General features: G+C 34.3%; 1 protein-coding gene across 3 annotated transcripts in view; it reads left to right on the top strand.

Moving 5' to 3' along the window:
• MKLN1 (muskelin 1) overlaps positions 1-12,851 on the top strand; it is a 254,913-nt gene that overhangs the window by 34,954 nt on the left and 207,108 nt on the right. For all 3 annotated transcript variants that reach the window (XM_036759608.1, XM_036759607.1, XM_036759609.1), the window contains exon 2: positions 3,066-3,135. In XM_036759608.1, the coding sequence (XP_036615503.1) occupies positions 3,066-3,135 (70 nt within the window). The remainder of the gene's footprint in view (positions 1-3,065; positions 3,136-12,851) is intronic.

Genomic DNA, 12,851 nt, shown 5'->3' with positions numbered 1-12,851 from the left:
AATCCTGAAAAGGTATGTTTGGAAGAGCTTTAAAAGTCAAACAGCATTTTCTATTTGATTAAGTTGACAATAGAGAACCACCGGAATTTATTGAATAGGGTGATGCTATGGTCATATTTATGGTTTAGAAAGATCAATTTGACAGCTAAGTGGAGAGATTTGAATCAGAGAGACCAAGCAAAAGCTTATTTCCTGAGTCCATGTGTGAAGCAATGAGGACCAGCACCAGGGTGGTGAGAGCAAAAGAGAAGAAGATAGTTGGAGAGATGTTATAAAGGTAGAAACCATAGGACTTCACCATTGATTGGATAATGGGGGGATGAGGGAGAGTGAGGAGTTGAGGTTGACACCTATATTTTGAGCCTGAGTGACTAGAAGGATGGTTGTGTCCTTACCAATAATAGGTAAGGAAGGTTTGGGAAGAAAAATAATGAATTTTATTTTGGACATGTTGTTTAAGGTGTCAAAGAGACATCTGGTTTGAGATTTCTAATAAGTAGTTGAAGGTTTGAATCTGGATATTAGGAGAGAGGTTAGGCGCAGGGGTGGGCTAAATAAGTTGATGTGAGCATCATCAGCCTGAAGGTAATTGAATTCATGTAAGCAGATGGGATTGATCCCCAAGTGAAATAAGGTAGATGAAGAAAGGAAGAGTGCCCAGGACAGAGCCCTGGTGATGCTCCCCCATAACAGGTATGACCTGAATGAAGATTCAGTAAAGTAGACTGAGAAAGATCAATTTTACATTGCTTCCAAGAACTAGAACAGTGTATTTTACACTCTATTACTTACATCATCAAATTCCACAGATTTAACTGTCCTCTATAAAGAAATGACACATGTATGGCTCTACCCTAACTTCCCAAGGAACTCTAGTCCTATATCACTAATTGCTTATTTCAAAATGAGCTTAACATCTTGTAATCTTCCTTATTTTTGTTAAAAATACCACCATCCGAGTTTTTAACCATCTCGTTAGATTCAACTCTTCACTATCCCTCATCTCACATATCTAATCAATTGCCAATCTTGCCTTTTCTACATTTTCATTATCTTTCCCATCTGACCCCTTCTCTCCACTCATACAGCTGTCACCTTAGTTCATACCCTCTCACCTAGATTTTTAAGAAAAATTTTCATTTAACTAATACTTATTTTCTATCCCTCTTCTGTCTCCCCTCATTCCCTGGGGGAAAAGGAGAGGGGAGCAAAAGAAAACTCTTGTAACAAACATGCAGTTAAGCAAAACAAATTCCCACGTTGGCCATGTTAAAAAATGTGTTTCATTTTATATATTTAATATGCCACCTCTCTTTTAGCATATTGGTAGTACTTTTCATCATCGATCCTCTGTAATCATGAATGCTCACTCCCTACCTCAGAGTTTAGTTGTTTGTTTTTACAATGTTATTGTTATAATATAAATTTTCTCCTGGTTCTGTCCACTTCACCCTGAATCCATTCATGCAGATCTTTCCAAGTTCTTCTGAAATAATTTCTTCATCAGTTCGTACAACACAATATTATTCCCTTATATTCATATACTATAATTTCTACAGACATTCCCATGTTAAAGAACACTTTGTTTCCAGTTCTTTGCTGCCACAAAAAAAAGCTGTTATAAATATTTTGGTGTTTATGGATTCTTTTCTTCTTTCTATGATCCATTTGAATTATAGGCACTGGATCAAAGGGTTTAAATAAGATTTGGGGTATAGTTTCAAATTTGTTTCCAGAATGCCTGGTAGCTCCAGTAGTATAGCATTTATGTGCCTTATTTCCTGAAGACCTTCCAACATTTGTCATATTCCCTTTTCGTTAGCTTTGCCAATCTGATGCATGTTTGGAATCTCAGGTTTGCATTTCTCTAATATAATTTGGAACATTTTTTTCATATAGCTATTGGTAGTTTTAATTTCTTCCCTTGAGAACTACCTTCTTATATTCTTTCAACATGTGTCAGCTGGGGAATGGCTCTTATTATAAATTTGAATCAGCCCCTTATGTATTGTGAAATTGAGACCTTTTCCAGAGAAACTTATTGCAAAGATTTTTTTCCCCTTTCCAATCTCAACAGTTATTCTTGTGTGCAAAATCTTTAAAATTTTGATCTTTGCTGTCCCTTGTTTAGTCATGAACTCTTTCCCATTCATAGATCTGAAAGATAATTTCTTTCTTGATCCTCCAATTTATTTATGATGCAATCTTTTAGATCAGAATCATGTATGCATTTGGAGCTCATTTTGGTGTATGGTGTGAGGTGTTTGTCTAAATCTAATTTTTACCAGACTGGTTTCCAGTTTTCCAAGCAGTTTTTGTTAAAGAGTAAGTCCTCACTCCACTATAGTTGGGGTCTTTGTGTTTATAGAACTTTAGGCTTCTAGATTCGTTTGCTTCTTTTCGCGTAGTTGGTTTTTATATTGTCTCATTAGATTGTGAGCATCTTGAGAGCAGGCAGTAGGTTTTTTTGTTTCTATCGTTTTTTTCTATCCCCAGCATGTAGCACAGTGCCTGACACTTAGTAGGTACTTAATGAATGCTTGTTAACTGACTGACTAGAAACTAAGGGATCTCTGCTTTCAAGTTAGGGAGATAACACTTGTCCGCAAATAGAATATCAATTATAATGTAGTAGACTTATGTCTGGAAGGCGCCATTAAGGTCTTATATTTCAACCATTTTGCATATGAGGAAATTGAGGATTAGAGGGGTTCAATGACCTGCCCAAAGTTGAATTGCAGGGAGAAGAAGCATATGCTTTCTTCTTCTGGAATAGAGCCTGATATGATGAAAGCCTTAGTAACTAGTTCTTCCCAGCTGAGATTTAGATGATTCCATTGAGAGGACTATAAGGAAAGTGATTTCTGTTTACTATGTAAACTGTATTATAATGAGATTTTATTGCATTGGTCTGTGAGTTGTTGATCTGTGGTCTAATTACCTTACTTTCAAGTGTTTACGTATTTTTTCTATCCATAATAAAAGAATTGTTTTTAACATTGTCATTTGAGTCAATTTTTAAGAGTGATTTGAACTTAAGGTGTTTTTCTTTTCCTCTATTTTAGGAATATTTTAGTGGATAAGCCAAATGACCAATCTTCACGATGGTCTTCAGAGAGCAATTACCCTCCCCAGGTAAGAATCTGATTTTGCTTTCTAGGTATAGGATGGTTTTCAGTAGTTGTAAGTCAGGTTTCATTTAGTACCATCATCTCTTGAAACTGACTGGGTCAATTGACACCTAGAATTAATTTGTTGCTTCTTTTGTAAGTTTTTCCAGACTTCTTCACAGCAAGCTAATTAAATTCCCCCTGTTCTTAAGTGTTGGAAAAGTTTTCTTGTATTTTGATGGAAGTTAACTTGAAGTGCTTTTTAGAATCCTCTTTGCTTTCTCTAAATCAGTAATGGAAATAGTGATTTTGCCTAGGACTCCATTTTTTCACATGCTTTAGGAAATTTAGTTGCTCTATAGTTAGTTGATGAATATTAAATTTAGTTGCTGTATATTAAGCCTTAGCTCTCTGAAGTATAAGAGCTTTCATTGGGGCAGAAGTTTTGATTTTGCCTTATCTTGATTTTACATACGTTGATTTCCTTTTTTGCCTAATTTAATCCATCTATAAACTATAGGAGTTGTTAGTAGATTGGAGCTTCATACTGCTGGCTTTGAGATGAAGTTCATTCTGTGGGACTGCTTTGTAGCAAGAAACAAATATTTATAGTAAGTTCTTTTGGGTATTGATTAACTTAACGTACTTGGATGATGTTAGGGCCTTGTACTTTTCTCCTGACAGAAAAGATCCAAAGTTGTCTGCTACTACTGAATTCAGTGCAGTAGGAAATAATGTTAATAGTGAATTTCTAGAGAAGTTGTAGTGTTAATTGGTTGTCTTGTTCTTTTTGTGATATATATCTTTTCCTGGTTTGTTTGTATTAAATGGTGGGCTTTTTGCACATATTTTATTTTTCTTGTCTTAATTTTCCATTTTACTTTAAGAGCTGTATTGTACTCATTTGCTTACTTAGGGAATTTGCCTTTTTCTCATCTTAATTGAAAAAAAATTGTCCTTACTGTTATAAATTTTGTAATTTTATTTTATTCACAGCTTTTAAATTCTTAATTCAAAGGTAGTTGTTAAATATTAGACCTTTCCTGCCTTTGTATTGTTGTAGTGGAATAACTTTTTTTTAACATTGTTTGATTTTTATATATAGTAACACCTCTATAGTCTAGAACAAGGATACTTAACCTGAAATCCATGAACTTTTTTTAAAAAAAATATTTTTTTGTAATTGTATTTTCAAATAACTAGTTTTCTTTGTAATCCAGTCTGTTTTATTTTATGCGTTTAAAAAGCATCATTCAGAGAAAAGGTTGACAGACTTCACCATACTACCAAAGGGGTCCATGACACAACTCCTAGAACTCCTGAACTGGAATCATAAAGAACCTCTTTCTTCGTTAATTCTCTTTCTGCCTCCCAGGGGATGGGGGAAGGGGGAGCCTTCTCTGCAGCCAAAATGTAGGTTACAAAATCTGTGAACAAGTATGTGCACAGAAATCATAGCAAACTTTCAGGTTCTCATTGCATCTATTTTAGATGTAACTCTGATACACTTTATTATCATCTCCTTTCCCAGTTCCCAGCAATGTAGAAGTGTTTCTATATGTGGAGTGAGAAGATCAGGTGGTTGTTAGAGGGAAGCAACCTGGAAGGGAAAAATAGCAGCTGGATATCCTGAAAGCAGAAAGAAATGGAAATTAAAAAAAAAGAGGCAGAAATAATTCAAAGGATACAGTTGTTTGAGACTATTTAGTATAAGGACAAAAGACCTTTCAGATCTAAAAAGTGATTTATTATATTGCTGTATAGGAATTACAGCATATGCTGTTCATAGTGATGAACATGAATAGTTAAATTATAGTCTCTTAATTCTTTTAAGAAAACCTTAAAGGGAAGAAACTCCCCTTGTTATTAATACGTTTAAGGTCAATTTCCATTGAAAATTTCTGGTATGGAGAGGGTGCCACATACTTGGAAAAAATAGGCTTTATTACTACTCCTCAAAAAAGAAAGGAAAATACTAGTAATTATTGACCCATATGCCTGCTTTGCCTTCTATAGAAAATCTTACTATACATCACATAGTTTATATGAGACATAACCTTGATCATACTTATATATCAAGGGTATTTTATTGATGCTTTTTACTGAAGTTAGAAAAGTGAATTGGCAGACTTTTGCAAAAAATATTCTATAGCAGACCACGTTATTACAGTTATACAATTGACTAGAAGATGTAGGGAGTATGGTTTCTCAGGATTCTTATCATTGTTTTCTGTAAAAGAAAAACAAGTATTTGATTTACTAAATAAAGCAAAAACGTCACCTTAAAGCCTCTCCTCCAACAGTGTTTCTCATGCATATGTCAGAATAATACACAATTCCTTTAAGAATATAACAACATAAGCATTGTTCAGCCACCTTTATATTAATATTAATTTAATTATAGAGAGCTATCTTCACTAAAGATATTTGTCACTCACATGGAAGATGTTCAGTTCAATGTTTAGGTGGAAGATGAGTTCTTTCAGGTGCCCCTGTTGGTGGATAATGTTTTGCTGAATTCAGTGAACTCAAACATTGTAGAGTATAGAGCCTCCTAAATGAATTCCATAATCACTTACTGGTTTGGATTAATTGTCCATACTGGAAAAACCTGTTGTTTTCCTGACTATGATATGCATTTGAATGGATAACGTTGAGGTCTTGCTTGTCAAAACCTATTTGTTGGACAGACCCCATGGATGAAAAATGAAGGGGCTCCCAGTTGAAAAAGAGAGAGTAAGCAGACTGACTTGTCTTTGGAAATTGTTCAGTTTTTTAATGGGCTTATGCTTCTCTGTGAAACAGATACCTCTTTTTTTTTTTCCATATCAACATTATTTCAAGTGATGCAAATGGGACTGCCATATTCTGTAAAGAATTAAAGTTGTGGATCACCCAAAAGGGCAGGGGGAGGAGGGTGGTGTATGGTGAATGTGCATAGGCTGTAATATATTATGAACAAAAAATTACTCAGGAGAAACCATGTAAAAGATATCATCAGAAGGATCTGTAATTGGTAAGGTATGTGAGTTTGTCATATAGCAGGAGAGGCGTAGGGGGGGTGTTTCATTGTTAGCCACATAATGTCAAGAAATCCAGAGGAAGAGGTCTAAGAGTAAAGTTGGATGGATTTCCTGTGGAGAGTTAGGGGCAGGGCTTTTGTACAGGGTGAGAAGTGAATGGATTGCAGTCTTTACCCACATTGATGAGTGGTTCTGTCATAGATGTTCTTATATGTATCAAAGTATACATCAAAAATAGTTCCTGTAAAGGAAGATAGCCTCCTATATTGGAAACACTGCCCTACTGGATCGCGAGATAACTATGTTTGAGTCCATTGCTGCCACTACCTGTGTGACCATGGGAATGTCACTTCTCTGGGCTTTATTGAGAAGATGAATTGTTAGTTCTCTAGATAATCTTTAGCTGCCCCATTCAGCTCAAAAACTTCCCAATTTTAAAATTTGGTGTTTAATATGGCCAACTTCATTCATTTAGAAAAATGACTTTATGAACATCTTGTTCCATGATACTGAATAAAGGACGTTTTACCGTATATCTTATTGAGGAAATTAATGTTGTTTGTTTTATTAATGGATTCTCGACCATTCTGAGTAGTTGATGTTGAGAATGGGAGCTTCCTTTTTCTTCAAAATAAAATTTTTCATCTACGTGATTTCTTTTTTCTCCCTTTAAAATGGACATTCCACACATTCTCATACATTTCATGGGAGGAATTTTTTTCCTGATTATTTTCTTTTCCTATACCAGATACTCCATTAGTAAATATGAAGACTCTTTCGTTTAAATTTTACATTTTATACCTACTTTGTATCTGTTTTTTTTTCTTCAGAATATTGCAGATATTGAAATAACTCTTAATTCTTCATCTGTGTTATGATAAATTTAGCCTCAATTCACTTTACACATTTAAAAAAAGATTTATTAATACCTTTTTAAAAAACATCACCAACATTTCTATGTATCTTTCTGCCCTCTTCTTTTCCCTTTCCTACTCCATCATGGATCGAATTTTTCCTTCTAATCTAGAAAAATAATTAAAGAAAAAAAACTGATAGAGGACTCTGTCTGCATCAACATTCTGCCCCTTTAGACCCTCTTCTCTTTGAAGAGGAGGAAGCAATGCTTCATTATATGTTCTCTGGAACTAAAATTGGTTATTATAATTATTCAGAGCAACTTCCATTTATTGTTCTTTTTGATTTAATTATTGTAGTCATTGGATATATTTTGCTTATGTTCTGAATGCTTTATTTTATATCTATTCATAAAAATTTTTACATGTTTATCTGAATTCCTTATATTATTTCTTATTGCATAATAGTATCTTTTACATTCATATAACCTAGTTTGTTCATCAATTTCCCAATTGATAGGCACACACTTTACCCAGACTAATTTTAAATCAGTAATTTTACTCTTCCTAAGCAAATGCATTTCATAAGGACCATATAGCCTAGGAAAACATACTTTTCAGATGAACTGGAATGTCTCCCTAGGTTAATTAAAATTTAGTACAGGTAAAAAAAATTTTTTTCCAACTATTATACACAAGATTCATTCTAAGTCCTTATTGACGTTTTGATCTTTTTCTAAGAAAGATTATTTAAAAGAGGCATACCTTATACCTTTGTTACATGTCATTAGTTGCTAGTATGACAAACCGTAGTTTCGTGTATACTTTTAAGTACATAGATGACTTTAGTGAGTTAATCTGTAGAGAGTTAGCGTGGTATAGTAAATGGAGAAATATCTGTGTATCAGGAGACTTGGATTTTTTTTTACTTTACTTATCCTGGTATAGGAATAATTTTTATCATCTGAAAAATGTAGGGGGTAGTATTTTAAGCCTTTGCTTTAGCATTCATGGTTAGTTGACCTCTTGGAACTAAAGACAAATTAACATACATATTTTGTTAGGTTACTAAATGTACTTGGTAAATTTTAAGATTCGTTTCACAATATTTTGATGATTTTTTTTTAAATGAAAAGGAGCCACAGGTATTATTCACTTTAATCTCCTCTCTCCTTCTTCCCCCGACCCTGCCCCCCATATACACACCAAAAGGAAGGTGCATTTTCTCACTTTTGCTCTGAGATCAAGCTTGGTCATTATAATTATACAACGTGAAGTTTTATTTTATTGTTTTTTCCATTTATATTGTGGTCATCATGTAGGTTGTTTCCCTGGTTCTGCTTACTTCACTCTGTATCCCTTCCTGTAAGTTTTCCTATGCTTCTCTGAGTTCTTCATATACTTGATTTCTTATGGTGCTGTAATTCCATTATGGCCATGTTCTACAGTTTGATAAGCCATTTTCCTCTCAGTGGGAACCTATTTTATTTCCAGTATTACTGTTTTGCTGTCACAAAAAGTGTCAGTGTGAGTATTGGGGTGGTGGTAGTGGTGGTATACATATATGTGTGTTTACATACACATTTATATACACATGCAGAGAGAGATAGTGTCAGTTTCTTACTGTCTTTGACTAATTATCTAGTGCTAGACTTGCAGTCAGGAAGACCTAGTTCAAATTTTGCCTCTGACACCAAAGAAAAACTTTTATACAGCACTTAGAATATGCCAGACACTGTCCTAAGCACTTTAAAATTATCTTATTTGAACCCCAAAACAGCCCTGGGAGGTAGGTACTATCTATTCCTCATTTTATGGATGAGGAAACTGAGGCAAAGACAGCTCAATGACTTTTCCAGGGTCACACGCTAGCAAGTGTCTGACATCGCATTTGAACTCAGGTCTTCCTGACTCTAGGTCCTGTTCTCTATCCACTGAGCCTCACCTAGCTATGTCCCAAAAGTCTGAGTGCAGTTTAAGCTTTAATAACTTCAGAAGTATATATATTACAAACTTACAAGCAGCATCATTTGAAAGTTCATTTAAATTTCTTTTATATTTAGTTTTGTAAATTTTGAATAATAATTTTTTTTATTTTAGCAAGATGGTTACCCTGTCATATTGTGGGTGTGTGTCAGTTTTTGAGACACTTCTGAGATTTACCACTGTCACCTGATTGATTATCTCCATTAGACTTTTCCTTGGGAGGGGTCTTATCAGTACCTTCAGGCATGCATCAAAGCCTATTTTTTTGGAAGGCCCTAAGGCCTTCCAAAGTACAGTCCTTACAAGTACAGTCCTTTCAATCACTGAGCAGTAGCTGGTAGAACTTACGAAGTTAAAAAATCTACTAGAGTGATAAATAGCACAAGATGGTGGTTATGTTGAATTTAATAAGAAACATATCAATGTACTAAAATTTTCAATAATTTTTCACATGTTTTTGTGTATAAAATTTATACTTCTGAAGTTGTTAGAACTAAACCTATGTTATGAGATTTTTAGGACACATGTATATGATTCTGGGAATGTCATGTCACTTTCTGATAGGAAAGTTCATTGTATTTGGAGCCAGAGGCTCAGAGTTTGATTTCTGGCTCTGTCATTCCGTATGGGACATTGATTGAGTAAAGGAAAGGAAAAGGAATAAGCTTTTATATAGCACCTACCATGTGCCTGTGCTGTGTACTTCACAAATATTATATCATCTGATCCTCACAACAGTCTTGTTAAGTAGCTGCTGTTATGATCCCCATTTTACAGTTGAAAAAACTGATGTAGACAGAAGTTAAGTGACTGGCCCAGGATTGTACAGCTGGTAAGTTTCTCAGGTCATATTTGAACTTAGGTCTTCCTGACTCCAGGCCCAGAGCTCTATCAACTGTGTTAACCAATTAAGTCTAATAAATAATAGGTGCCTCTCAATTAAGTCATATAACTTCTTTTGGACCCAGTTTCTTCATCCACAAAATGAAGAAGTTGGAAGAGGTGGTCTCTAGGGACCTTCCAATTCAAAAAATAGATCCTTTTCTCCTTTTAATAAGAAAAAAAGTTTTTCCTTGCCCGAGGACACCAGAATGGAAGCCATTCATTGCGCTGCTCATTCTCCTGCCGGCCAGGTGTAATCTGGGAGCTGGAGAGAGCTGAAAACTAAATTTGGGGGATCGTAGGAACATAGATTTAAAGTTTGAAGGGTCTTTGAAGATCTTATTGGTCTACCCTTTCATTTTTACAGATGAGGAAACTGAGGCTTAGAGAGGTTAACTGACTTAGCCAATGTCACATAGGTGACAAAAAACTGAGGTCATATAGCTCCATGGCCAGTACTCTTTACAACTCACCTTACTGAGTTGCATACAGGATTAGAATGATAAAGATGAAACTTAGCCTCTAATTGTAAAAAACAAAACAAAAATAACTTTAATGTTTAGGAAAAATGTTCTGAGTCAGTTGGTAAAATGATGGTAAAATTTTCATAAAGCTATCCTTGGGCGATCTTAGGATTCTTTCTCTGTCTCCCTGTTTCTTTCTCTTCCTCCTCCTCCTTCCTTCCCCCTCTCCCTCTTCTTTCTTCTCTCACAGTGCTATATGGTGCTGCTAAACCCCTTATAGGTATGATTTCTGTTTTGTTATTATAGGGAAGTCATGACAGGTAAAGTGACTTTCCCAGGGATATAGTCTACTAAGTATCAGTTTTTGTTTCTCAGCTTCATGGATATGAATAGAAAAATGAAGTTGGACTTCTTCTTGAGTATGTAGTGGGATAAATTGAATGGAAGAAATAGTCCCATGAGGATTTTAGTTAGATCTGTCACCTAATTAATTTGTGTGCCATACATGTAACTTTTCACACTGTAAGGCTTTATTAACAAGTAGTGAAACACATTTTCTTTCTCTTCTCTTTATTTGCTCTCTGGTGGAGGTATGAATGAACAATGAAATGAGTAAAAGATAGGTGGCAGGACAGAAAAAGATGAAAAGCCATGGCTCATCTGCAGATTGGGTCAACAGAAGAAGTGAGGTGCTAGGTAAGCACAGATAAGTATCATTGTTCCAGTACAAGTTCAGAATTTATCAGTTCACAAAAACCAAAATTGTATTTGATAAACATTCCCTTTTATGGGACTTGTAGATAAATTTTTATGGAGAAATGTAGTTCAAAAAATTAAATTTATATAGCATGAAAGCATGTTTTCTTAACCTTACGAATATTGAATATGATGTCTTGGTATTTACACAGATGACTGTATTCCTATATAATTCAAAAATAATTACTGTTATAAATAAGCAAAATAAATAATTGGATGGGTATGGAAATTATATCTCTGATTGAAGACTCAAATATCCTCTAGTAACTAAATTATAATATACTAAGAATGTTTAATAAATTATAGTAAGCCTTTTAAGTAATATCTTGAATGTATGATGCTTGTATATTATTATTAGTAGTTTTAAAATAACGATTGTGAAAAGGAACTGATTAATTGCTAGTTGTCACTTTTTGAGTTCTGTACATATGTGAAGAAAGTTCATTTTTATTTGGTAAGCATTTTAGACATGTAAGTAATGCTTTAAGAATAATGTGAAACAGAAACAATAATAGCAGGTTTTTAACAGTGGTTTGATGTTTTAATGATTAGACAGGTTCATAATGCAGAATAAAATATTCATATACTCCTTGACTTACTCAAAAGCAAGCCTGTGACAGTTGATTTTTTGAATCAAGTAATATATTAAGTGCCCTAAGGAAGTGCTAAGAAAACAGTGGTTCTTAAATTCATTTTGTTTTGAGTAGTTGATAATGTTCATCTGAATACCAAATTGTAGAGTTTAAAAATAAAATAAACTACAAATAAATGAACTTAGCTTCTTCACAGTAGAATTTTTTTCTTGTTTTAAGTGGACAATTTTAATTGGGTGCTAGAAAAGGAAGCCAAAATTGCTAGACCGAAGTACTGGGCCCAGCTAGTCATTAATGTTCAATAAATGCCTCAGATACCAAAATCACAATGAAAAATTAAATTAAGTTCTTTGGAAGTTCCCTTAAGGAACCCAAACCCTGAGATTTTGATCTCAGGATTTATCATTAAGACTGTGTAGTATAGGCTTAATTATCAAACCTAATTTGCTGTTACTGTTTACAAATTTCGAAGCATCTTTGGAATAAACCATGTATACCAGGTGTGTAAATGTTCTTTTGTTCTACATTCCTGAATTTCTTGCAAGGTGTTATAATGGAGTCTCCTTTTTCTTAGTTTTTTGCCTTGCCTCAGTGCTGAGAAGAGGGAGCAGGAAACTGGATAATGGAGTCAGTCCCTTTTAATTTTGACCATCTGTGCACCACCTCCACTCTCTTGTTTTCTTGTCTTATTCTTGACCAACGGCATGGACACATAATCCTTTTTTTCTTTTTCAAGTCTAATTTCAGTTATTTAATTATGTAAGAATTATTCAATATATAATCAATTATTTAGTTATATAATACTGTGATTATTTTTATCACCCTGTGCTGGCTCTCATGCTATTGAAGGATGGCCTATTGATGCTGTGCTTTGATGCCTTATTGGGAAGGTGACCGAGTTCTTAAAGGCTGTGACAGTGGAGTATAATCTTTGCCCAACTGCACTTCTATTGTTTATGAAAAACTGAGCTAAGTTTGGAGAGGCTTTCCACCATAATATTGACCACCACATAGGGAATTGTTTTTTGGTCACAGTGACTTATGAAGACCATCTACTGAAGTACAGGTTGCACTTTGCATGAGTTATTCCACACCCTAGTAAAATCACAGGTGTTCTTGAAATATTGAATTAAGTGTAAACATTAAGACCACTAGTTAATTATAGCTGAAAATTATCTAGTTT

This window comes from Trichosurus vulpecula, chromosome 5 (assembly GCF_011100635.1).
Source record: "Trichosurus vulpecula isolate mTriVul1 chromosome 5, mTriVul1.pri, whole genome shotgun sequence".
Taxonomy (NCBI): domain Eukaryota; kingdom Metazoa; phylum Chordata; class Mammalia; order Diprotodontia; family Phalangeridae; genus Trichosurus; species Trichosurus vulpecula.
This window is presented reverse-complemented; position numbering and strand designations above follow the sequence as displayed.